At 46.5% G+C, this 27663-nt stretch overlaps 1 protein-coding gene across 3 annotated transcripts in view; it reads right to left on the reverse strand.

Annotated features, from left to right (window-relative positions):
* FGFRL1 (fibroblast growth factor receptor like 1) overlaps positions 1 to 23842 on the reverse strand; it is a 137651-nt gene extending 113809 nt beyond the window's left edge. Inside the window, exons 1-2 of one of the 3 annotated variants that reach the window (XM_036763595.1) lie at positions 23521 to 23842; positions 21133 to 21242 (exon numbers count right to left, since the gene is read on the reverse strand). In XM_036763595.1, coding sequence (XP_036619490.1) covers positions 21133 to 21193 — 61 coding nt within the window. In that variant the 5' untranslated portion in view covers positions 21194 to 21242; positions 23521 to 23842. Of the gene's footprint in view, positions 1 to 21132; positions 21243 to 21473; positions 21494 to 21982; positions 22095 to 23520 lie in introns of those variants that run through there. The other 2 variants (XM_036763597.1, XM_036763596.1) reach the window with 2 other exon arrangements.
* Between the last annotated feature and the right edge of the window lie 3821 nt (positions 23843 to 27663).

Consider the following 27663-nt stretch of genomic DNA (forward strand, 5'->3'; position numbering starts at 1 on the left):
ATCCCTAAGCCAGAAGCCGGGAAATGGGGCAGAGACAGAAGGGACCTTACAAAAAAATCTTTTTTTTTTTTGGAAGGGGGAGGTGAGGCAAATGGGGTTAAGTGACTTGCCCAAGATCACACAGAAAAAACCTAGATCAATCTCCCCTTTTAAGGAAGAGGGAAATGGAGCCCCAGTTTTAGTTAGCAGTAAGCAGCAGGGTCTAGAACCCAAGTCTCTTGATTCCCAGTTCCAGGTGGTATTATATTATGCTACCCTAATACCTGTGCAAATTTTCCTGGTTATAAGAAGAGGAACAAACCTGTCCAGCATTCCTCACACGAAGTGCAAGAATAGAGCTTGTTACGTACAGCCTGCAGAAGGAACCAGCAACTTCGAACGAGGGGCTCCCAGAGCAGAGTTTCTGTGTGTTTGGATGTGAAAAGGCCCAGATAGGAGGGAAGGAGGAGGACCAAGACCCTGGCCTCTGACAACTAGGAAAGCAGGAGGAGCCTCAGGCCCTGGCCTTGGGGAGCTCTGCCTGGAGGAAGACAAAGCACAGGAACAGAAAGCAAGGCAGGGAAACATGGGGTCAAGGGCTGGGGGGGGGCAATGTAAAAGGAGGGGGAGGGGAAGTCTAGAGCTCAGAGAAGGGGGCTGAGCTAGAGGCCTAGAAGGGCAAAGCAAAATATAAGTGAAAGACGCCCCTGGAAAGCCTGGTCCCCTTGCCAGCTCGGATGTTTCCCAGATAATCTGATCTTAAGCAAATCACTCGGTTGTAATGGGTTTTAGTTTTCTCATCGGTACAATGGGTGTAGTGGCACAACCTATACCTCACAAGACGACTGGGAAGAAAGCACTCCATAAACCTGAAACTGTTCATTAAGTTCTTCTAAGCTTCCTGAAGAAGACAGGGGAGGGAGCTGAGCCCTTCAGAAGGAGGCCCCTTTGGAGAGGGGAAGATAGTGGCATGAACGCAACTTCTGCAGATAATCAAAGAGACTCGGCTGCCTAGAAAAGAAAGCCCTGTATTTGGGAGGCTCAAGAGATGAGGTCAGAGGAGGAGGATTCTAGATTTCTCATTCACTTTTCCAGAAGAGAGAACCGAGACCCAGAGATGCTGAGGAACTTAACCAACCGAGGCCAAATGAGAGACAGAATCAGGATTTGAACCCAGGCTCTCCAGCTCCAAAGACAAGGCCCCTTCCACTGAGCATCAGGCTGCCAGAAGACATGAAACTTCAAATGCCAGGCCATGGGAGTTTAGATGAAAAGGGGAAAAGGTGGTGTTTGTAGAATGAAAACATCCATCGATGCCTCAGTCAGTCCTATTTCAGGTCTTTCTATGGAGCCATGTATACAATTAAATTTCTCCTCAGGCCAAGAGCCCAGGAATCTAGACAGGGGGTTCAATATCTCCTGACGCCACTGCTACAGCCTTCCTCCTTCCCCACTCCTGAGTGTTTTGCTCATCCACTTGCAACCTGAGTTCTTTTGGTCAGAACCATCTTGGGTGCCTTCACTGACCAACCTGGCTGCAGTCCTGGGTCCCTTCTATCTCCCCCCATTAATCCTAAATCCTAGATTTTTATAAATGGGAAGAGGTATCATATAACAATGACTAATTAGAGTTGTCCGAATGGACTCCCTCGATGGAGAAGAGAAGAAACAAGCATGAATTAAGCACCCACTGTCTACAGAAAATCTCTCTCCACTTTGGACCAAACTGGATATGCTCCGTAATAGTGTAGCATATGCCTTTGCCTCCCTCTTTTTATATCTTGTCTGAGATAATCAAAGGCCAGGAGGACCCAGGTTCAAGTCCTGGCTCTGACACATCATGGCCGTGTGACCCTGAGCAAGTTACTTAACCTACCTCTAAGTGGGCAGTTGTCTAAAACTCTTAAGTTGTAGAGAAGGTGGCAACCTGCATTGGTAGAGGGAATTTCTTCATCTGTGAATTCATTATACCAATGAAATCACAGGGTTAACCTGACATACTGCGCTTCTTTCAGCAACCTAAAGGGGCAAGGACAATTCCAGGGGACTCACGATGGAGAATGCTATCTTCATTCAGAGAAAGAACTGCGAAGTTTGAATACAGACTGAGGCACACTACATGCTCGCCTTTTCTGCTTCTCTTTTGTTTTTGTTTTTGGGTTTTGTTTTGTTTTTTTTTTGTTTGTTTTGTTTTTTTTTTTTTTTGGTTCTGTTTCTTCTTTCTCATGATTCATTCCATTGGTCAAAATTCTTCTCCACGACTTGACTAGAGCATAAATTAATTCAATGCGAAGTTATACATGACAGTTATATGAGACTTCATGCCGTCTTGGGGAGGGAGGGGGGAGGGAGGGGAGAAAAACTGGAACTCAAAACTATGTAGAACCGTGTGTGGTAAACTAAAAATAAATAAAACACTTTAAAAAAAAAAAAAAAAGAAATCACAGGGTTAATCCCTATCCCAAACTATCAGAGAATCATAAAATAAAGTTGTCTGTTGTTACATCTCTCTAAGACTGATTTTTTGTTGGAGAAAAGCCTAAAGCAGATCCTTCATGTGGGATGGTCAGCTCCTAGAACTGGTCCATCAGCACATGTCTTGGACAGACAATGAAGATGGGCTATGATCTGGCCCAAGACTGAAAAGGAGGAGGAGGAAAGTGGGTAATATCTCCTTTCAGAAATGATATGGTACTTTTAATGAACCCAAGCTCCTCCCTGCAACACAGATACATCTTTTTAAACCCAATATTCTCCCAGTGATGACAGAGGGACAAGCCCACATGCTCCACTATTGCCCACATCATGTCCAGGGATCTGGCCCCCAGGACAATAAGTGAGCATCCTCACCTCACACATCCCAAGGTGGATTTATGGAAAGACATGGGCCAATCTCACAGATGAGAAGGCGTGGATGGGTCTCAGTCTTCCCCTACTCACATCAAAGTCATCACTGTATACACTATGGACTCCTCAAAAGCAAGGACCTGATCTGCCCTTGTCTACCTGCCTCTTGCCATTTACTGACAAAGACATATTGCCAAGAAAAAAAAGACATGTTGCATTGCATCAAATGATATGATACAGGAAACTGAGGCAATAGTAGGAAGGGTTATTGAGACATGAGTACATGAACAAAGAAAATGAAGAACCCAGAGAAATGTGGGAAGGTCTCTATGAACAGATACAAAGTGAGATAAGCAGAATCAGGAAATGATATACACAGGGACTAAAACAACGTAAATGGAAAGAATTTTTTTTTAAAGTGAAACTGAATGTTCTGGAATTATAATAACCAAGCTTAGCCCTGGAAGAAGTAAGGAAACACACTTCATTTCCCCCTGCCCTCCTCCCCCTCCCCCTCCCCCCCTCTCCGTTCTTCCCCCCACCCCTACCGAAGCCTCTTTGCAGAGGAAAGGTACTGTGGGTGCAGAATATTGCAAATACTGTCAGACGCAGCAGATGCGTTGGTGGATGTTACTAAATACACTATTTTAAAATCTTTTTAAAAAATCTTTAATAACAGGGCTTGTTTGCTATATAGGGGAGAAAGACATATTTGGAAATGAAGGTGACATAAAAAACAAAAGATAACAATTTTTTAAATGACCTGATTTCACATGTATAATTGATGTATGGCTTGTCTTTTCAATGGGTAGGGAAGGGGTGAAGGGAGGGAGAAATTTTGAAACTCAATGGCTTAAAAAAAACTGTTAAAAATTATTTTTTTAATATGGATAACCATGAAAGCTTCTATCTTCCCTAGTTCTTTAAGGAAGCATGGCAGTATGATCAAAAGAATACTCAACTTGGAATGACAGGAACCTGTCTTGTAAATCAGAAGATGCTGTATCAGTGGAGAAAGGACCCCAGTCTCTGGGGTCCATCCTGTCAGTTCCCTACATCCCTCTTCACCAATTCAGAGCTTCCCAGGAGCTCCAGACCCTTTCCAAAAACCTTGTCTAACACTTTACATCATCATGACCACAAAGCCCGGCAGTCTTCCTCCCTGACCCAGAAAACCGACCTTGGCTCAGCTGAGACGCCCCACTGAGGGATGGTTACTCCAACTGTTCCCAATGTCTTTATGGGGCAGAGACTATAATCGTCCTACACATGAGTCAGCTGACCCTCAGGGAGGTGTCGTGACATGCCCCCCAGAGCTGAAACTTAAACTAAGGCCTCTTCCACTTGACCTAACCCAGCAGGAATGGGGCAATAGGTCACAGTCCATCCCTGCACAATCCATGCTCCCCAAGAGCCCTGACTAGTGTGGTTGGTTTGAGGACATAGCCCTGGAGGCAAGAAAACTCTTGGTTTTTTCATTGACCAGAATCTTACTGGAGATCAGCCCTGCCAATCAGAGCTCTTTACTAGGAATGAGATAGGAAGGATCCTATCTCTGGGACTTGATAGCTATGGGAACCTAAGTTACGAGGGCTTGGCAGGCCTCAGTTTCCCCCCATTTAAACCAAAAGGGCTGGACCAGATGGTGTCCAAGCTCCCCACCAGTTCAAAACACTAGGATCCTGTACACTGCTTCTTGCCTGGCTAATTAAACTAACAGTACTACAAAGTCTTGTAAGCTGGGGGACAGAGGAAAAAGCTCTGGGCTAAAAACTTCCTCCCAGAACAATGCCCCTGGCTGGGGCTGGCTCAGCTTCACTCTTCTTCTGCCACCCCTACACCCTCCCCCGCCCCATGTTGTGCTTTGCTCCGATCTGGTTTTTAGAAATTGCCCAAGAAACCAAACCGAATGGAGCACACAAACCTCCTTCTCCCTCCCAGCCCCCAATGCTAGTCCCTTCCCGGGTCGCTGCCTCCCCCCTCTCTCTTCTAGGCCATGGTTCCTCCAGGCCCGGCTCCATAACTGGGGCATTGTTCTCCCCCAGGGCCCGGAGTGGAAACACCCTGAACACCCTGACTAGGGGAAAAGGGGAGGGGAGGCAGTGTTCACAATGTGTCTTGTTTTAAAAACAGTAAATTATGTTAATTCATTTCCTCTGGCCAGGCATGGTGATAAATTGGGGGGGGGGGGGTGGGGGGAACAGAAAGGATAAGTAAACATCCGTCAATCACTTAGGGGGACAGAAGGGGAGGGGGAGAAAAGCTGGAGCCCCTGTGAATTCTTTCTCTCACACACACATTCCTCCCTCCCTTACCAGGGTGTCCGGAGCCGGCAGGCCAAGCCACTTCCCCTGAATGAGGCCCAGGAGACCGAGCAGGCTGCCCAGCCTCAGGGCTCTCCTGGGCATGTGACCCCCATGACATTGGCTTGGGACCAGAGCCAATCAGAATTTGGTAATTTTCTGCAAGGGAAAAATCATTTTTGCTTAAGCTGCCCCACAACACTGAGACTCAAAATCCCCTCTGGCACCATTCAAAAGTCTGTAGACATTGTCCTAAGTAGTGACTTCCCTAACCCCAAATTTATTCAAATTATCTTCAAGGCAGATAGAACCCAAATCCCTTGAAGTCCATGCTGAAAGCTTCCTGGATTTATGGGATCTTCTAAGATAAAATAAAAATTAGATTCTAACCCCACTTGGCTAGTCTCTAGTCTTCAAAAAAGAAAGTTTGCTCTCTTCTCTCAGGTAAAAAGCGAGCTTGGGACTAGGAGTGAGGGGACCTGAGCTCTGCCACTAACCCACTGACTGTCCTTGGGCGAATCACATTTCCCTCCTTGGGCCTCAGTTTCCCTAACCATGAAATGAGAGGATTAAACTTGGTTATTTCTGAAGCCTCTTCCAGCTCTCACTCAATATGTCAATTCTACAGGATCAGAAGCAATAATCATACCTTGTAGTGAGAAGACACTTAGCAATTTCCAAAGTGTTTTACCTATTTCTTATTAGATCAAACCTTGAGACACAGCTGAAGGTCAAAGGGGTCCATGATGCTTGTCTCTTTGCCCATGATATCCCTGGTGGGTGACTGAAGGAGGATAGATATAAAAAATTACCCTACCGCCCCCTGCCTTACTGAAGGTACCGCTTCCAAAAAATCTACAAGTTGGGATAATATGAAGCATAATAGTAATTCCCATGTCTATATCACTTGGGATTTATCAAGGGCTTTCCTCAAAGCAACTCTTGGAAGCAAATAATTTTTTTCATCCAGATCTGTAACTTCAGGGCTGTAGGGGACTCCCTGTGAAGAGGCTCCCTCCTCCAAGCCAGAGAGCCAACCCTTCTGCAACTTCGGGTCTTTGACAGCTGCCTGAGAGGCTAAGGGTTAAACCCAACATAGCCAGTTTGTGTGTCAGAAGCATATCTTGAACCCAGAGCTTCTTAACTTCTGAACTAGCTCCTGGAAGGCAGATAATACAAGTTTCACATTGCCTACCCACCCCCCTCCCTGGGAAGGCTCAGGATTGCCATGGCTTCCTCACAGAGAACTGTCAAAGCCTGGAACAAAAGTTTCCAATCCCCAATGCCTTCGCTTGCTTTTTCTTACTACAAGAAATTTGAGAAATTCCCTAACAAGAAATTCAACAAGAATTTATTAGAAGCTCCTTCTATGTACGATGCCAGGTGCTAGGAACACAATGACAAAAAACCTGACTGCCCCTGCCCTCCAGGGCTCTGCAGTCAAAGAAGTAGCATGTAAGGAACCCCATTAAATAGAATATAAGGTCATCTGAAGTGGAGGAAAGAACTAGCAACTGGAGGAAGGGAGAATTGAGGAAGGCTTCAAAGGGCAAGATGGCACCCAGGCTGAGCCTTGAAGAAAAAAGGAGGATTCTGAGAGGCCCAGGTAAGGAGAGAGGGCAGTCAAAGCACAGAAGCTACCCAGACTAAGAGAAGTCATCCAGTCAGGGAATAGGTTCATTTTTCTGGGACACGGAGTACAAGAAAAGAGACAGTAATGGTGAAAAGGGAGGTTGGAGCCAAACTGTGGAAGACTTTAAATGCTAGACAGCTTTTATCCTAGAGGTAAGAGGGAGCCATTGGAGGTTTCTGAGCAGGGGAGTAACACAGATTCAGCCTCAGAAAGGTCATTTTGGCAGATTATAGAGGATACAGTGCAGAGAGAGTCAAAAGAAGCCTCTACTTCATCTTGGGAAGAGCTAAGAAATAAGAGAAAGTTTCTAACTCAAGCCCTAATCCTGAAAAAAGAGGCAAGACAGGGCCTGGAGGCCAGATCAGTCTCTGCTGGAACTTGGGCTGCCCATCCACGACCTTCCTTGTGTCCCCACTTGGCCCCAACAACAACCCAACCAACCTACAAACCTAAACGCAGGGCCGCCAAATCCAACCTTCCGTCCTGTCCTGGAGGAGTGGGGAGACCGAAGCAGGGGAGGGTCACAGACAAGGAGCTAGACAAGCAAAGGAGCCACTTGGTTCAGGAAGGAACTGGTGTTACTAGTAAAACAAGTAATTGCCTCAGAAACCATGACCTGGTTATCGAAAAGGGGAAAGCCAAGGCTGTTACTGTCTGTCTGTCTGACTGTCTAGGACTAGGAGGAGGAAAGGTCAAGCCCCAAAGAAAGGAATATTCACTCAACAAATATTGACTGAAACCCCAATCACTTGCAAGTTTTAATACCAATGGTGCAGGGAGCTTGAATAATTGAAACTAGAAGCCTGCGATGTCCTCTTCCTTCCTCCTTCACAAGACAAATCCCTCCTTTCTCCCCATCCCATCCCTAGGAAGCTTTCCTTGGCTCCCCACTCCCTCCTCTAAACTCCTCCTGCACCAGATGTCTAACAGTCTAGACTGGACCTTCTACATCACTGAGATCAAGGCCATCCAACAGGAGCTTCCTCATCTCCTTCTTCCCCCACAGATTGAGGGTTTATGCGCATCACCTTTCCTCCCCTCTGGTCTCGGAAGGAGCTCTTCCCCTGATCCAGACCAAGACCAGCTCCTCCATTTGTACTCTTCATCTAGAGGCCTGCTGGGGCCAGTGCATCATACAAGAGCCTACAGTTAAATTTTCTGTGTGAGCATTTCAGAAAACAGCAAAAGACTTGATTTATGGTTTAGATGTTTGTCTAAAAGTCTAATGGATGTTTAGAATAGAATAGAATGTGATGGAGAAAATGTTAATGATGAAATTAAACTTAAAAGTTTGCACTGCTTTGTCAGAGCACACACACACACACACACACTCTTGCCTTCAACGCATCAAGTCTCTAGATGGATCTTGATCCAGTTAACTCCTTTGCTAGCTGCTTAAAAACATAGTTGCCCACCCTCAATTCTTTTTTCTTGTTTCTTTTGGAGGCAATCAGGGTTAAGTGACTTGCCCAGGGTCACACAGCTAGTGAATTGAAATCAGGTTCCCCTGACTCCAGAGTCGATGCTCTATCCTAGCTGCTGCATCCTTCCTCAATTCTAAAAAAAGACTTCCCCTTCTACCCTGCCATCCTATTTTGCTCCTCTTCTGGAAAGAATACCCTAAAGTCACTATCCCTATCTCTAAATATCACCACCCCCTCTCATCTAACCTTAGTCTTCACCATCTGGCTGAAACTCTTCTCTCCAGACACCAGACCCAATGACCTTAGGTCAGTCCTCCACACGCTTGACCTCCTTGCATTACTTAATGCTGGTAGCATTCTGTTCTCCTAAAATACACTCTTTCCTACTCAATTTCCATGACACTGCTCTTCCTTCTTAGAATCGAAGCTCTATAAGGATGAAAAAATCTTTGAAAGTAGAAAACAAATACCAAGGACTCAGACAACAGCTAACTTGGAATTCATGACCACCAAGCATGGCAGGAAGAGAATTTGTCTTATTAACAAAGACAAAAAGTTATTAAAATAAACACATTTATAAAACAGGGAAGATGATGAATGGCCAGACTACTTAAGAGAACAAACTTTTCAGACACTTTTATCAGCATTTATCTGCCACCAAGCAATCATCTATTGCAAATGATCTTTTTCTACACATGAAAGCAAGACGTCTAACAGATAACTTGTATTATCCTGTGTAACATAACTTGTATTATTTAACAAGCTGTTAAGTCAGAAACTTGCTTTCTTAGGGCTCAAAGGGATATACCAGATCAAGCCCAACTCCTTCCTTTCACAGATGAGACTGAAAGGGGGAAAAGAGGCAAGTGACTTATCCAGGGTGATAGAGCAAGTGAGTGCCTGTCAGAATTAGAGGGCATGTCTCCTTCTGTCTCCCAGCCTTTCTAGTAGACCGAATCATAATGGAAAGTACTTCAAGAGGGAATTCTCTTTAAAATCCTGTCACCAAAGCTTCCCATTCATTTAACCTAGCCTCTAGGAGAAAAGCTGTTAAAAAATACATCTTGCATTGCAGAGCTGGGAGACCATGAGTATGAAATGATGTAAAGATGACAGGTGTGGTCTACATATTGGTTTTATTAACTGTTTTTTTCTTTTCTTTTAGATTTTCTTTTAAATCTTGGTTACAAAAGAAAGCTCACTGTACAGGGGAAGAAGGAAATATTTGGAAGTGAAGGTGATATAAAAACAATTAGCCTGACTTTTGTGAGTAACTCAAAATAGCAGTTTTCCTGTACTCCCACACACTAAACCAGAGTAGAAATCATTCTCATTAAATACTAGGCTATAATGGGAAAAGCAGTGAATTTGGTCTCAGAAGACCTGGATTGAATTCCTGGCTCTTCTCCGAACCTCAGTTTCTCTGTAAAAGGAGAGCAGTGAACTGGATGTTTTCCAAGGACCCTCCCAGTTTGAAGTCTGTGATTCTGAAAATACTTGAATTCAACCAACTGAACCCACATTTATTAAGTGGTTACTAGAGGCCAAGCCAGGCATGGCACTAATCAACCCAAGTCCCTGCCCTCCAGGACCTTATATTCTAAGAAAGGAATTGCTAAAATTTTCCTCACTGCAGCCAGGATTGGTGGTAAACACCACAGGTGACATTCAAACCCCAGCCTTTGTAATTTGCCTGTTTCCTCTGGAAGCATGTATTTTTGGGGTGGGTGGAGGAAACAGCAATGACACTGTCCATTTTCCAGGTGAAGAAAGAAAAGCCTGGAGGAACATAGGAGAAGGTAAGTCATTCATCCAAGAGCAACAGTCAGTATATTAAAAGAAGCCAGTTTGCTATGCTCTCTCTGCACCTATGGCTCGTCTCCTCATCTTAGAAGCATGACCAGGGAAGGGAAATGGGCAGTTCAATGTCTGACATTGAGGGTGGGACTGGGGAGAGGGGGTGGCATCTCACTGCCAATAGCCAAGTCACAGAGAAATTCAGTCACTTGCCCAAACCCCAGATGAGTGGGGCTCGAGAGATAGACGACAGAGGTTCCTGGTGGGCTCCATTTGCCCATGAGCCTCTTGGGACCCCTGAACAGCTCCAAACATATCCAACCTTGACAGAGCCAGAGTCTCAGCCAGCATGGAGCACTCCTTCATTAGTCACTCCTCAGCTGCTTGACAGGATACCCAAGTTGGTATAAATCTTTCAGGAAACAAATTTACCAGGCACGGGAAAAAATGAGTTTGTCTCCTGCCAAGATGCAAAGTGCTCTGATTTCAACAAGTCCGGTAGGGGCAAGGGAAAAATGGGGAAAAGAAGACAGCGAAGAGTGAGGTGAGACAGAGAAAGAAGGGGTGGGGTGAATAAAGAAGAGAAGAGTCAGAGAAAGGGGAAGGAGGGGGAAACAGGTAAGAGGAAGGGAGAGAGACAGAGAGAGATAGAAGAGTGAGACAGACAAAAGACAAGTGGAAAGATTGACAGAGAAGAAGGGATGGGACAGAAGAAAGAAGGGGGAAGAGAATCGAGAACAGTAAGGGAAGCTGAAGAAAGAGATGTATACAGATGGGGCCAGGAAAAAACCGTCACAAAGCCCTCAATCACAATACAATCAAAATCGGCTCAATCATCACAATACAAACAGTAACTTTCATCTCCACAACTTGCCACAGTGAAACCTCAGATGAAGTCTAAACACTTAATGGAAGAAGTAGCCTGGAGTCATTGGCTGGATTTCATCTTCAAAAACTGGAGTAATTTCTGATGAAATAAGACCACTGTGTTTCCCTGAACAAAGGGGAGACTGTGAGTGAGAACAAGGCTGCTGGGGAAGATCCTGTCCAAAATATGAATGGATAGATGGATGGATGGACGGACAGATGGATGGAAGGACACGGGAGGACAAAGCTCAGACGCTGAATGGAAGGGAACTCAAGGGAATTCTCAGAGGGGCCCCGTGGCCTTCTCAATCAGATTTCTTACATGGAACCCCACCCTATCCCTCCAATATCTCCCCTCTCTGACAGGCTTAGCTAATAACAACCTAATTTTCTTCAACTCCATTCCCTTGTCCAAGAGTTTTGATTTAGAGTCAAAATACCTGGATTAAAAGACCTGTCATTCGCATTGTCTGACCACAAGCAAGCCCCCAATCTCAGATTGATTCCTCATCTGTAAATTGGAGATAATGGTCTTTCACTATTCATAGAGATTTTGTGGAAACTAAATGAGACAAGATCAGTTAAGAGTTTGTAACCATTTTTAAAAATGTTTTAATGGCCCTCTTTTTTTTCTTTTCCTTTCTTGCAGGGCCTCACTTTGACTAAATATTTATTCCTCCTCAAACCTGCCAAAAAAAAAAAAAGGAAAGAAAAACTTAAAACAAATAAATATTGTCAAACAAAACAAATCCACAGTAGCCACAATTTAAAAAAAAAAAAAAAAGGTTGTCTCTGTACGCTGTGAGTTCATCATCTGCCAAGAAGTGGGTAACATGCTTCATCATCAGTCCTGGTTGGTCTTTGACAAGGTCAGCATTCCAAAGTCTTTCAAAGTTGTTTTTCTTTCCAATGTTATTACTATGTAGAGTGTTCTCATGAATCCAAGAAAGTCCTGTATTCCAATAAAAGGCCTATGTTTCATCCTGTAGAATTATACTGAAGTTTTCAGGGTGATTCCTGCTTTATGCCTTTATCTTTTGCCATTTGGAATTTTGTAGTCCAAGATCTTCTCTCTTTCATAGTAAAAACTTGCATATCTTCCATGATCTTGACTGTAATTCCTCGGTACTTGAACTGTTTCTGAATACTTATAGTATTTTTTTTCTTTGATGTAGGAGCCCTGGATTTCAGCTATAATATTCCCAGGATGTTTACTTCAAGGCTTTCTTGCAGAATTCTTTCTATCTTGACTTTGCTTTCTGGTTCTAATAGATCTGGACAGCTCTCATTTATGATTTTTTAAAAATACATGCCCTGGGTTGTTTTTTTTTTAATATAGCATGATTTTCAAGAAGTCCAAGATTCTTAAATTATACCTCCTTAACCTGTTTTCCAGGTCAGTTACTTTTTATATCCAATATTTTACATTTTCTACTAATTTTTCAATCTTTCGATTTTGTTCTCAATGCTTTTTGCTGTCTCATATAGCCACTAATTTTTATTTGGTCTACTCTAGTTTTCAGGGAGTCTGTTACTTGGACAAGATTTATCACTTTTCTCATCTTCCTCATATTCTCCTTCCAGTTCTTTCCTCTGGAGTCTTTCTTTTCTTTTCTTTAATCTCTTGCTTCATTTCCTCTAGGTATTGATGTAGCCCTTATGGAAAATGCACTTCTTCCTTTGCATAACTAAGTCCTTGCAATTGTGATGGAGTTACTCCCTCCTTCTTTTAGTGATTCCTAGATCTATACTAAATTGTTATACTAGTCACTATTTTCTCTTATTACCCCTCCAGCTTTCATTCTTGCATTGCAGCTTTTATGCCAGGGCCAGGCTCCACGACTTGCCGTATTCTTTAGGTGAAGAGGACTGCTTGATTGTTCTAGACTGTGTTACCTGGGTTCTGTACTGTCCACCTTCCTATGTATGTCTATGCTGAGCATCAGGAATTTTGAAGCATCCCTCCTTGGATCTTTGAGATTCTGAGTGATAGAGCATTCTTTCACTCTAGCATTTTCACAGCTGATGTTTCCTAAACATTGCCCCCGTCCTCCACTCTAAATAGGTCCTGTGCCAGGGTCTTGTGGTGGGGAGGACTGGAAAATGGAGAGTAAAAATTGAAAGAAGAGACTTAGAGGTCACTGATTACAGCCTCCTCATCTTAGAGATGAGAAAACCAAGAGACGGAGAAGTGACCTGCCTGAAGTCTTTGAATTCCAAACACAGAACTCTTTCCATTTTACCAGAGATGGAAGAGGACTAGGTCTCACCCTTATAACCTGGAAGAGTAGAGTTGGACATTGTTACCTCTCTCCTTCTCAGAGCCATTTGTTCTAGAGAGTCTGGGCTACAGACCAGAAAGGTGAAGATTGTAGAACCATAGAACATTAGACCTGGAAAAGACCGTTTTACCAATAAGGAGACTGAGGCCCAGACAGGTTGACATACCCAGGATCAGAAATGGTGTTAAGAGCTAGGACAAACAGTTTCCGGGTTATTTCCACTATATCAGATTTATTAAAAATCTTATATCATTGTGGACCTCAGTGCCTAGCTCATATCTCACCTTCTTGGGGGGAATCCTTCTCTTCCAGGCCACTCTATAGTCCACCTTCCTTCAGTAGACCCTCTCTGGAACTGCTCAGTTGATGAACACATCCCAGCCCCAGCCAGTCAACACACTCAGAGCCACCCCCCAGTTTTGGGGTTTACGCCCTACTACACACTTGTACAACTGATATCCCCTGGAATGCTCACTCTTTTCCCCCTCCCTCTCCTCAAATTCTCTGCCTTCTTCAATACTCGAGTTTTCCTTCCTCCAGGAGGCCTTTGGTGTCCCCTGCAGACCCCAGTGAATATTTCTCTTCTTCTGACATCCCATGGTGAATGTGGTCTGAAGCAAAAGCCTGGGCAGCTGATCACACATAACTTAGTAATATATTACTTGCAATGTTTTCTTCATGTCTTAGCTCCCCAGTTGGACTGAGGACACTCTGAGTACCCTGACACCCTATCTCCTACACTGAATGCCTGGGCAAAAAAAAGTACAGTGATGCAGGTAACAGAAAGAGCATTAAATTTGTTGTCATAAAGATATGGCTTTGAATCCCAGAATTACTGAACACTCATTTCTCCTTCTCTCCATAAAACAAGAAAGTTGGGTTCAGTGATCCGTAGGATTCCTTCCAGCTCTAAATCCTATGGTCCTGGGACTCCATAAATACGGGAGACCTTCAGGAGGTCTGCAGATATAGTAGAAAGAATCCTAGCCTTGGAGTTAGCAGAAATGCTCTCCCAATTCCTGTTCTGTCTCTACATAGTTATGTGGCTTGTCATGGCTATGGGCCTCAGTTTCCCCATCTAGACATTAGGATTCTCTGGTCTCTAAGGTTCCTTCCAACTCCAGAGTTCCAGAATACAGAAGCTAGGAGAATAGCCAAGAATTCTGCCCAAGACACAGCTGCAAGTCCCAGGATCCCCAGTCCACCTTGACTCCAGCCCCAAGACACTGGGTGCCCTTGGTAAAGCTGCTTTAAAAAAAATAGCCTTCTATCTTCATCTGCCCAACAGGCCACAGAATTACCACAGGTGCTCAACTGTGAGGTGCTCTGGGCCCCCTGGGATGAAAGACCCTGGATAAACACATCAAGCTAGAAACCCACCCCAACAGCCACAACCGGATCCCAAAACTAACTCAGGGAAGGCGGAGGGTCAGCTCTCCATCACAACAAACCAAATAAGACCACCTCCAGAGAGTCACACCAGAGGAAAAGCTTACTTATACCCCTTTGCAAAGAGAAGCTGGGGCGGGGGGGAGAGAAAAAAAAAAAGGAAAAACAGCAGAAAGTTAAGTGACTCCCCTAGGGTCACACAGCTCCCCAGCCCTGGCATAAGGGAAATGAATTGACATCCCAAGATCCTAGTTTTCATTATACCCACAAAAACCCCTAAAAGCATCCTCAGCATAAAAGACAAACTTACGGAGAGCAATAGAATGAGACAAGTGGTTTATTAAGTTAAACGAAACTGGGGAAAAAAATATTTCCACTGATTATAGCAACATTGGGGCTCCGTGTGAAAGGGGAGCATTGAAGGGCAGGACTTTCAAACACACTCCAGATTCTCACTGGGGCGGCCAGCCTAGGGAGCAGAGAAAGCACCATTGATTCTCCCCCTGCGCAATGAATAAAGGAACGGCCTCACATTTATTTTTTCCAGACCAGGCAAAAGAAGACTTTTGTTCAGGGTTTTTTCCCCTCCGCCCCTCTCGGTGACAATGATTTATTTACCGTTTCCAGGAGCCAGGGCCAAAATGGGCCAAGAACATCATCTCAACTCCATTCATTTCCCCAAGCTTCAGAAAAGGCTTTCCTCCCCCCGCCCAGACTGTACAAATTGCCGTTCAGCAAGCCTGAGGTCTCAGCAGGCCCAGTGGCCGAAGCTGCCCTCCTCTTTGGTCACCTCGATCTACCATCCAGCCTCTGGGCTAAGAGTTTGCTTCCCACCCAAATCTGCCACCTTAGAGGTGAAACTTCCATTCTAACATCAAAATCTGGTACCATGGAAAGAACACCGGACTTGTCCAAGAAGACCTGAGTTCAAATCCTGCCTCAGATCCTTACTTAGCTTCGTGACCCCACACAAGACACTTCACCTCTTCTCAATCCCAGTTTCCTTTTATGGAAAATGAGCATAATAACAGCACCTACTTCCCAGGTTCAAATGGAGTAACATTTGTAAAGAACTATGCAAATCTTAAAAGCACTATTGTATAAAATGCTAGCTGTTACTGTTGCTATAAATAAGTTCATCGGGTTGGTAAACCCAGAAATATCAGCCACCAAATTCCAATCTGACATGCATTGACTGAGGGGCTTACTGTGTGCCAGCTCCTTTGGGAATTAGGGAGGCAAAATGTAAGCCCCTCCTGGAGGGCTGGGCTATTTCATTTTAGCCTCTATATCCCTGACAAGTAGAAGGCAATTAATTAAACACTTGTTGGATTGAATTAAATTGAAGTGGGACTCAATCCCTGCTCTCAGAGAATTTACAATCTAAACTCATGGGATTACCATTTCACTGAAAGGGCTGCTCAAAAAAGTCTTACAACTAGGAGAATCGTCCTGCAATGTTTCACCTTTGTACGGAGGCCATCCTAAGTTCTGGCTGACTGACCATGCCAGCCAACGGCCAAGTCTGGCCAGCTCTACTATTTGAAAAGGCTTATGACCAGGCAGATGGCCCTGAAGGAGTGAATTTTTGAATCACAGCATATCAAAGACCACCACAGAAAGTAGAAGGCTTGGGCTCTGAGCAGCGGAGGGGTGGGGTGGGGGGGAGACCTACATAGTTGAAACCAGAGAACCTTAAGAAACTGCCAATAAAGACAATGCCATGAAATCTGGGAGATAAATGCTGCTTTCACAACAGGTAAAAAGGGCTATTTTAATCTACTTTACTAGAGTAAGACACCCTATAACAAGGGTAGGGAACCTACAGCCTCGAGGCCACAAGTGGCCCTCTAGGTCCTCAAGTGTGGCCCTTGGACTTAATCCATTCCATCAAAGGGCCACACTTGAGGACCTAGAGGGCCACATGTGACCTCGAGGCTGCAAAGTCCCCACCCTTGCCTTATAAAATCAAAGTGGTGACTTGAGTCCTTTTCTAAAATTGAAAAGCCACTGGCCATGAGGTGTTGGAGCAAGAGAGGCTCAGTGTGATTCGGTGAAAAGAGAGAGCATCTAGTTCTATAGTAAGGGAAACCAGGTATGAACCCTGCCTCTGAAACTCACTTCCTGGGTCATCCTGGACTTCAATTTTCTTATCTGTAAACCCTCAGTCTAGGATACTTTATGGTCTATGATCCTTATGACTATAGGTACAACTCAGGGAAAACATTCTTTTGTCCTTGAATGCAGAAAACAGAGGAAGCCCAAAAGGGTCAGAAACCATTCATCAGGAAAAGTTCACACCTTGGAAGTACTTCCCAGCATGCAGCATGGGGAACACCTTCTGTTTTACCAACCTCCTCAAAAAACCTTTTTGGACTGAATTTCTCCAATCTTCTCTACAAGAATGGAAACTGGAATGGCTCCAAAAAATAAAAAGGTAAATATTGGAGCATTTTAAAGTTAAAGTTGTTTGTTTTTTTGATTCACAAATTCAGGGAGAATTTAGGGAGGGTGGCTGTTGGTTGTAGTGTTTTGTTTTTAAGAAAAGAAATTTTAAAAGTAACAGCTTCTTCTCTCTCCTCTCTCTCTCTCTCCCCCCTTCCCCTCCTCTCTCTCCCTCACCCCCCATCTCTCTCTGTCTCTCTCTCCCTCTTCCTCTGTCTTTCTCTCCCTCTGCTCTCTCTCTCTCTCAACAGAAATCTGAAGTAAAACTGACAACATGCAATATTTATTTTCTTAGTACCTCTTTCCAGGTCTAATGACACTTTGTTGGTTTAAGAACATGTATGACATTCACAACTTGGCCCACTCACAAACTTAACACATTTGGGAAAGAAATATGAAGGCTTAGAGGAAAAAAGGGAAAACAAGTCCAAAAAAATTCAAGAAAAGCTAATTCCTTCCCACCTTCTTTCCCTTTCCCCCCATTTCTGAGAGAAACACAAAAAAAGAAAAAAATTCCCCCCAAAACCTTTCAGTTCCTTTCCAGGTGATCCCTTGTCAATGTGAGCCCCTTGAACCCAGGAGAGCTTAGAACTGAGAGATGAATTCTGAAACCAGGCATGCCCATAGAGAGGTGGGCTTGGGAGGAAACTAGGTTCCCAGAAGAAGGGTGAGGGAAAAGGAAGTTGGTAAGACTGCATTCTACTGGCTTTAAACCAGAGTTGAAAGCCAGCTAAGGGTAACGGGGAGTCTCTGGGGCATTCAATAAGAGTTGTTATGAATCTTATTCAGAATCTTACTCTCTCCTCCAGCATGGTCAATCTCATAAAAGGGCCACCTGTCTGAAATGAGGAGATCCGAGTATAGGCTGAATCCTTTCTCACTGGGCATGACACTGGGGACAGATCTCTTAAGCAATACGGGTTTCAGTTTAGTCATCTGTACAATGGGATTAATAATAGACCTTCTCCTGTAAAGGCTATCCTGAGAAAAGTGCTTTATTATCCTATAAAATTAACCCCAGGAGAAGACCGGCCACTCAGCCTCCCCATTTGCCCACCAAACCCTGGCCAGTGCCAGCAGCTCAAAGAGAGGAGTGTCTCATGCCAGGCCCAGCGACACTGAATAACTCCCTCCTGAGCAGCGAGGTTTGAATTCCAACCCTGAAACTCCCACCCATTCCCCTCCCCCCATAGAGGGGCTTCTCTTGGGCTGGGCACTGGACAGGACTTTGGTGGGCTTCCCAACTGGCCCGTAATGAGAGAGGGCACAAGGGACGAGCCAGATCAAAGAAGATGAAAGAGAAATCAAAGTCCAAATCTCGGTGCCAATTCAGGGTGGGGGGCGGTGGGGGGATTAACCCATTCCCTTCCAAAAGAATATCAATTCCCCTAAGCCAAGATGACAGAGCACCCCTTGCCCTGTCCGGGTGGCGCTGATCCCAAGCTTGTGGGCAGCCCCCACCCACCGGACTAGTCCCTCCCTCCCTGGGCAGGAAGGAGAGAGCAGGGACGTGTGTGGCATTGGGCCGAGCCTGGGCCATCCTGCTGGACCTGCTGCAGCCCGACCCAAACATTACCATATACGGTCACTCAAGGCGCAGGAAGGGCTAGGAAACCGCCGCTCCAATCGGAGGAGCCTCCGAACCACGAGCCAGGAGACAGTGGGGTACGAGAGAAGGCAGAGGGTGAGCTAACACTAATCCACCCCCCTGGCCCCAGGAGCACAGAGCCCAAGGAAAAGAGACGGGGGGACCATGGGGATGCCAGCCTGTGTCCAGATCTTCTTCCCAGCTATGCCTCCCAGGAGCCTCCAAGCCAAACCTGGTATCCAGTCCTCTGACCCAGCAAATTGCAAACCCCATTTGCTTCCAGGGGACATATACCATTGGGACACACACAGCCAGTTCCCAAGAGAGATTTCTTCCCACCCCTAAAAATACTCCATGTGAGCCTTTCTCCACCAGTCCTAGCCAGGGTTACTCAATGATGCCTTCCCCCACACTCCAATAGCAGCAGGATCTGCTATGACACAGGGGATCGTAATAACAGGTCCAAATAAGATGTGGTCCCAACCATGCCAACAGGTCAAAACCTACTATTTCATGTCATTGGGCAAAATCATATTATTATGTGCTTCTGGTCAGATCACAATTACACAGATAGAAACGTGTCGTTGGTCTCCCAGTTCACGCAGGGTAACAGCTTGCTTTCTCTATGACTATGGTCACCCTTCCAACTTTCTGAAACACATTCTCCAAGACGGGCTATGAAACCAGCACACAGGAGCAGGAAATAGTTTCACTGCTGTCCAATAGGCTCAGTCTGTGGGTCTCCATTTCCAATAACAACACCTATCCTCAGTGCTGAGGAGCTATTTCCCCCTCCTCCCCTAGGGATAAAATGAAGAAGACGTGTTATGTTAACCTCCACCCTCCTATCTGTGTTTGTGTGGCCCTAGAAGCCAGGACTCAGCGGGTGCATTCTCTCGCTTTCTCTCTGAAAATACACGATATTTTTATCTTTTGGAGAAAGAGCTGCAATTTTCATCCATGAGGTCTTTGTGCAGCCCTGGCCAACTTCCGCTATAGTGAGCTTTTCCTCCCCTTGGGCTCCAGAATCATTTGGAACACTCCAGTTCTCCCGTTTCTGCCTCTTTACCAAAGTTTCACCTCTGTAAACCACTCACTGTAACTCAGACACCCACGTCCTCCCTGAACCAGATGATCCCATGACCCAAAAAGACTGGAGAATCCAGCCCAGAGCAGAGAGAGAATATTAGGCAAAGAAGATTTTTTTAAAATTTCTATTCTGTGGGTCCCAACCCACAATGACTTAAGGGCTGAATTTCTCCCCCATGCAATCTACCCCCTCCCCCAAGGGCCCTTGGGACCATCTGAAAGAATAATATACGTCCATGAGGTCACCTTCTTCCCTCCATTCCCCACAATGGATGCAGGCCCCATCCAGACTGGAATCCAAACTTCTCAGACTGACTCCTACTATGCCTCAATGCTGCTTTCCCCCTCACTCATCTCTCAGACGCCTGGCCTTCAAGATACTCTGGCCCCTAAAGAGGCTAAGCCTTAGACCTCTTGTTGACAGGAAGTAGGCTTTTGCAAGCCCATGGGTTTCTAAGATGATACTAGCTGGTCTGAATGGTCAGCTACCCAAGCAAAAGGCCAAGAGAGAAATAAGTATTGAATGGCTAATCATGCCACTGGCTCATCATCCTGCCTGGGGGGGAGGGAGGGAGGGAGGGGAGCTGCCATCCAGACTCACTTAACAATAGGAGAAAGACCTCCCCTTGTGTAAGGTGAAGGTAGTCTGTCCTCTCCCCCACCCCCTCCATAGGTCACTGCTTCCTCCAGCTTTTTCTCTAACTTTTGGGGGCTAGGCTCCCATTGGCCACCTCCCCCTTCAGGGTTAGGGCTTTATTTTGTCTTTGTTGTTTTTTTTTAAACTCTTGTCTTGGGGGTAGGTTGGCAGGGTCACCTGCTTATTGAAATCTGAGTGCCTGGCCTGGGGTGACCAGAGCTCAAATATGCAGTAGCTGTTGAGGACTGTCACAGGTCTGTCAGCTGGACAGTCCATGGATGTGTTTGTTTGGCCCGCTACTGGGAAGACACAAGGGGAGGCCTGGCAGGGAGGGGAAGAGGGGGATAGGGAGGCCCTGCCAGGCAGCCAGGAATGCCATTGTTTGCTTTCAACCATGACACCCAAAATCTGGAAGCTGCTTAACCAAGTCTTCTCCCCTACCCTTCACTAAACAAAGTCATTCCCTAGAACTCACCTGTAGCTATTGTCTTCTCTTCAAAAAAAGAAAAAAAAAAAGGAAAAAGAAAATGTATTCCAAAAAATGAAAACAAAAAAGAGAGAGAACTAGTTTGTCTTAATTAATGATGTCACACCCCACAGGCCAGAGCCAGGTGGGAAAATATGCATAAGCAAGAACTCGGCCTGCTTTTATGCATCAGCGCACAAATCTATATGTCTGCGGTGGGAAGGCAGAATCAATCCAAGGAGAGACAGAGAGATAGAAACAGAGAGACAGAGACAGGACTTTTGGAAAGGAAATCCAGTTTACGTACAGACAATGAAATAACCAGGTAAACCAGCAGCTGGAAAGAGCCCCAAACTGCCTGCTTCCTGGGAACTCGGTCTACTCACCTCGGGCGGAATCAGACATCGAGAAAATCCCTAAGAAGAGGAAAGCAAACCAAAATTCCATCTCTGGGCTTAGGTCCTCCTCATGTACAAATGTTCTGTGGCCTCAAAACCTGGAAAAAAAGAAAGGGAGGGTGGGGGAGGTGGAGAGAAGGGAGAAGAGAGGACTCAACATCTTCGAACCTCCAGACCCAGGGTGAATCAAACACCACAAAACAAAGACCCAAGCCACGGCTACCCCTGAACATCCAGACCTCTCCCCTCCAGAGCTGGCTCTGCCCTAAATCTTGGTTTTCACTCACTATCAATCCCAGATCCCTAAGAATGAAGGCTTCTCCACTTACAAGGGGGCAGGCAGGCAGGCCCAAGTCTCTCCTCTGGCTGGGCTTAAAAAAAAAAAAGTTGACAAGTTCTCAATACCAAGCAAAAACAAAAAAACCAACCAGCCCCAGAAGCAGTAAGAGATCAAGGAAGTCTTGTGAGAAAGCCTAGGAGCAAAACTGAAGAACTAAGTCTTCCCATTCACCTTGGGTCGAAATGTTCTGCCCAGGGAAGTACTACAGAGCCCCCTGCGCAGGCTGGCTCCCGGCTGCATTATCTGAAGGTTGAATTATTCTTAGCAGCCGCTTGCTCCCTCGCCTCGTCTCCCCTCCCCTTACCCCCCCTCCCATTATTTAAAGTTGCACTTGCTGCTGGCTCCTGTCAGAAAGGAAGTTGGGCTCCTGTTTCTGCCAAGGAAACAACAGAAATAATAGGAAAAGGGAGATGGGGTGGGGGGGGGGGCGCGAATCTTTCTAGGTATCAAAGCCAGACAAAGGGTTTACATTAATTACACTGTGCTCGGCTCCTCTACCTCTCACTCTCTAAACACTGTCTGAATTCCTGGCCCTTGTAAACTCCCAGTTGTAAGCACTCCGTGCCCTGGGGACACACAACACGAAGGCAGCCCGTCCAACAAGGAGAATAATCGCGCCCGGCCATTAGCTTACAAATTTGCACCAGAAGTTCTTGAACGTGGAGAAAAAGATGTGGGGGGTGGAGGGAGGGGGGATATTGGGAGGCTCTGCCCCCAGGCCAGTGGCAGACCTAGCCCACGTGGGGGGGAGGGAGCAAAGGGAGGGGGTGCAAGAGATGCACTGGGTTTCCAGTCATCGGACACGGGAGAAGGGGTGATGTTGGAAGGGTGGGTAAAAAAAAAAAAGCACCGTGGAGATCCCTGAGCCTCAGTGTGACCCCTGGATCTATGGGGAAAGTGGATTTCCTAAATCCTCAGGAAAGAACCCCTCCCCCCTGCCCCCAACTCTCTCTCTCTCTCGCTCTCGTTCGCTCGCTCTCTTTCTCTCTCTCTCTCTCTCTCTCTCTCTCTCTCACACACACACACACACACACACACACACACACACACACACACACAGACACGAGACACCCTAGTCTCTTAAAAAAGGCTGTTCCTGGGAGGGTCAGGACCAGCTCCCGAAGAGCAAAAGAGCGTGGGGAAAGCCCCTAAAGAGGTCACAGTTACAGCCCCCCAGACCATACCCTCAAAGGGAACTGCTACCCTTCCAGAAATATTCCCCAACTCAAGAAACAACCACTGACCACGGCTGTTTTTTTTTTTTTAAACGAGGATTGTGTTATCACCCACACACATCACTCTCCCACCCCCCATTACAAGGTAGCGTATTTGGGTTGATTACATCCCAGGGAGAAGGAGACAGAGACAGATATTTTCAAGTTTCGTATTATGGTTGGGGACTGAAGCTGGGAATCAGAAAGTGGCCCGGGGACAAGAAAGAAGTGCAGAATCTGCCTTTTCCAAAAGTAAGGGGTTCGTTTGCCCAGCACCTCTTCCCTCCTGGCTCAGGGAATCGCTGCCCCACTGGGCTCTCTGGTCTTTCCCAGTTTCCTTGCCCAGAACCACCTGCCATCAGCCAAGGCCTGAGCTGCTCAACTATGTGGGGAGAACCGAGGGTCTCCAACGATGAGGAAGGGAGCAGTTGAGGAGAGCAGAAACCACTGACTGAGTCAGAGGTCTGCCAGGAAAAAAAAGGAACCCCTCACCCCTACTGACCTCCCACTAAGAATCAAAAATCCTCAACAAGCAGAGGAATCCTGAGAGCATCGGAAGCTCCATTCACCAAGGAAAATCTCGGCTTAGGAGTCCAAGGGAGGACCAAGAACCCCTTCCCATTGACAAGAGGGCACCTGCCTGGGCTGGAGAATAGACGAGAGCTTCCTCTCGGTCCAGATCCAATCGAGAAGTACCACTGGTCGGAGGAATGGGACTTGCTTGAGCTGGAGGAGCTCAGAGCTCCTCTACAAGACTACAAGAGGAATCAATCTGCCCGGTTCCAGGACTCCAGAGCCGGGGAACGGGGGTGGGGGACTCACCTCAAGCTGCTGGGACGCCCGCTCTTCTGCTCACAGGCTCCAGCCGGGGTGTCCGTCCCGGTTCATTCCAGGCGCTTCCTCCCACCGTTCTCGCAGTAAATCCAGCCTCCTCAGTCTCTCCCTGCGGGCAGCAAGCTCCTCATGGTAGCCTCAGTCCTTCCGCCCTCCGGAGCAGGGCTAAGGCAGGCGGGGCGAGCAAAGGAGGGAGGGCGGCGCAACGGGGGCACTACCTGGCGTACTCCGTCCACTCGCTCGCCTGCCGGCCTGCCTGCCTTTCCCTCCCGCGGGGCCCGGGCCAGAGCTGGGGCCGGGTCCGAGGGGGCGGGGGCAGCAGGCGGCGGGAGCCCAGCTCCTCCCCGGCGCGGGGTGGGGACGGGACGGGGCGGGGCTGGGTAGACGGAGGGCAGGAGTCCCCAGGGCGCACCCAGAGATACCTGCGGCGGCCGGCCGCGGCGCCCCGGCCAGACCCGAGGCTCTCTGCCGGGCACAGGCACTGCACTGCGCCGGGGTCTCACCGCCCGGAGGGCGCCGACTAGGTGGAAGAGCTCGCGTATGGGCGGGGGAGGCTCCCGGGGGCCGCAGGACACGCACTCACGCACCGGCCACCCTGCCCTGCCCTGCCCAGCTCTGCCCAGCCACCGGGCCCCGGCTCCCCCACGCAGCCGGCCCCGGGACGGATGTGGCGGGGATGCCCGCGCGGAGTCGGGGTGGGGGGGTGAGGGGTCCGGCAGGGCCAAAGAGGGAGAAGAGGAGGGCTCTGGGCTTGGAGCCCTAGGGAGAGGGGGCAGGCCGGGCCAGGGAGCGCAGGGCGGACGTGAGGAGAAAGTAGGGAAAAGTTGGAGGCGCGCAGCCGGCGAGAAGCAACCTTCCCCGCGGGGCTTTGTGGCTCTGGCCGAGCGCGACCCGGCCCCGGCGCCCGCCCTGCCCCTCCCCGCTACAAAACTTTTCACCAATCAGAAGACGCCGCCCCTCCCCTCTTTCTCTCGGACTCTCTCCGTCCTCCCTCCCGCAGGTTAACCCTTATAGAGCGGGGCGGGCAGCGCGGCAGGTTCCCCCCAGTGCAGCGCAAAGGCACAGGTCACCCCCTGCTGCCCGGAGCGGGCCATAGCTCCCTCCCGGGTTCTGTCAGCCAGAGCGCACAGGAGGGGGAGGAGGAAGAGAAGGAAGAGAAAAAGGAGGAAGACGGGGGAAGAGGAGAAAGTTTGGAAAGAACAGTAGCTCCGCTAGTTAATTTAAGTACTACCAATGTGACTTTGGGAAAGTTCTTTGTCTCTCTAGGCCTCAGTTTCCCTGCCTATGAAATGATAGATTTGGACTAAATGACTTCTGCGGTCCTTTCTAACTCAAAATCCTATCACGGAAGATAGGATAGGAAGAGAAGAAAGGAAAGGAGGATATAGAGCACCTTAAAGTTTTCAAAGTACCGTACATACATCTCTCAACAAACCCAGTGAGAGTAGAAAGTTCCGTTGCATTAGTATTATTATTGGCAGCTCCTTTTTACGGATGAGAAAATTGAGATTCACAGAGATTACTTCGCTCGCTCATGGTTTCCTAGCTAGTAAAAGGCAGAGGACGGCTTTAGACTGTCTGACCCAAGCCCAGCACCCTTCACTCAAACAGCGATCTCAAAGTGTGATCCCAGGTCCTCGAGGTCAAAACTAATTTCATAGTAATTCTATGATGTCATTTGTCTATTAAAATACTCCCTTTTCCAACTACATATCTGTGTGAGACCGGATTTCTTATTTCAACCAAAACGCAAAGCAACAGATTGAATGTAGAAGCAAATATGAGGATCCAAGTATCTTCTACTAAGCCAGACATTTAAGAGATTTGCAAAATTATATAAAACAAAGTGACTTTTCTCATTAAATTGTTTTGTTTTAGAAAATAGAATTATTTTTCATATAAATGTGTTATTTATGTTAATGTAACAGGTTTATTTTAAATTAATATTTTGGAAATATATCAGTTCTAATTTTAACGTGGTAAACTGTCCATAGATATAACCCATATAAACAAAAGACCTTTCAGGTCCTCAATAATTGAATGTAAAGGGGTCCTGAGATCAAATAAACTGGGTAGCTACACTATACTATGTAGTCTTTATGGGGGAGAAGCCTGATCTGACCCTCAGCCCCAATGAATGACCCCAAGAGTTTTCCTCCACCCCCCAATCCTGAATCCCTCCTTCCAGACTCCAATCTCCCAGGGCCTCTCTCCACATACCTGCCAAGCACATTGAGGGTTCCCGTACAGTGTAATAGCATAGAAGGAGGACATCTTGGTTCTGACAAATAGTAGCAGAGAGGCTGGCTAAATTCCTTCCCCTCTCCGAGCTTAGATTTACATCTCTGTAAGGAGACAATTATATCCACTTTATTTCCTTTGGTTCTTTTGAAATAATCCTTGAAGAGTAATATTAAGGGAGCTATTATTATAATGAAGCCCTGGCCTGGGACTACAACAACATTTATGCAAATTGTATGTAGATTTATGCACATATTCATGTTCCAACCCCTATGGCCTGATGTCTAAGAAGAGCCTTGTGGGATACCCAGACTGATGGGGAGAGAAATGTACAGGAAGGAGTTTAAGCCAGGAGGCAGAAATTGAGGTAAAATGGAAGGGACACTGAATTTGGAGTCAGAAGAGCTGAGTTCATGTTTCTGACTGACTTTGGTGTAAGGGGAAGGGAAGAAGCATTTAGTAAGCATCTATTATGTACCAGGCACTGTGCTAAGCACATTACAAACATCTCACTTGATGCTCACAAGAACCCTGGGAGATAGGTGCAGTTACTATCCTCATCTAACAATTGAGGATGCTGAAGTAATTATGTGACTTGCACAGGGTCACACAGTTAGGAAGTGTCTGAGGTCAGATTTAAATCCAGGCCCAGCACTCTAATCCACAGCACAACTCATCCACCTTTGAGGGACGTATCCCTCAAGGTCTTTGGGCCTCAGTTTCCGCATCTGTAAAATGAGGGTGTTGATGTAGATGCCCTCTGAGGTGGCTTTCCCAGCTCTATGAACCTATATGTTTCTAATCATTGGACTGGCAAGGATTTTGTGCTAAAATTTCTGAGGCTTAAATGCATTCAGTCAACCCATAATTACCACCTTGCCACTCCAACCAAAACAAACAATTTACCGGCATCCCCGTCCCCAACAGGGCCAGTGTGGTATAATGGAAAAAACATAGGATTTGGAATCGGAGGCCCTACTTTGAATTGCCGTATACTTAACCTCCTTGACCTTCAGTTTCTTCACATAAAATAGAGCAGGGAAACCATGATGAATTATAGGATCACTTAAAGTCTCTTTCCATTCTAAATCCTATAAATATGTCCCATGATTCCTTGCTTTGACCCTAAAGTTTCTCTAACATGAATGGTTCCCCCCTCCCTTCCCATCTAGCATGTGGCACATGTTAATTGTTTTCTCAGTCGTATCTGACACTTTGTGACTCCATTTGGGGTTTTCTTGGCAAAGATACTGGAGTGGTTTGCCATTTCCTTCTCCAGCTCATTTGACAGAGGAGGAAACTGAGGCAAACAGGCTTGAGTGACTTGCTCAGGGTCACTCAGCTAGGAAATGTCTGAGACCAGATTTGAACTCAGGAAGTTTCGTCTTCCTGACTCCAGGCTTGGCACTCTCTCCATTGTACCACCTAACTACCCAGATTGTAACCTAGGATTCCTTGTAAATGGCAGTTGCTTTTAGTCTTCTCCTTCAAAATCCAGTTTTGTACTTTAGTGATCGGTAAATGGGTCTAGTCCACAACCTCACCCCAAAAACTAGACTATAAGCACAATGAGGGCAGGGATTCTGGTAACTGTTGTACGTATATTAGATTTGGAGCTAGAAAGAATTTCAAGAGTAATCTTTTGAAAACTCACCTTTTCTCCCCAACCCCCCAGGCCCAGGATTGACCTTGTAAAGAAGCCTTCGCAGGCGGGAAAGGGCCAATCACTCAAAGCCTTGTCTTGAAACAAAGAATGTGCACACCACAGGTATTTAATCGGCTTTTTGTTCAATAGCAATTCGAATGAGTAACTGTCATTCACCCAGAGCGTGCCTTTGAGTGAGTCACCTCAGCCTCACCTCCCGCAATCCATTGATAAGCATGAATAAT

Source organism: Trichosurus vulpecula, chromosome 6 (genome assembly GCF_011100635.1).
Source record: "Trichosurus vulpecula isolate mTriVul1 chromosome 6, mTriVul1.pri, whole genome shotgun sequence".
Classification (NCBI taxonomy): domain Eukaryota; kingdom Metazoa; phylum Chordata; class Mammalia; order Diprotodontia; family Phalangeridae; genus Trichosurus; species Trichosurus vulpecula.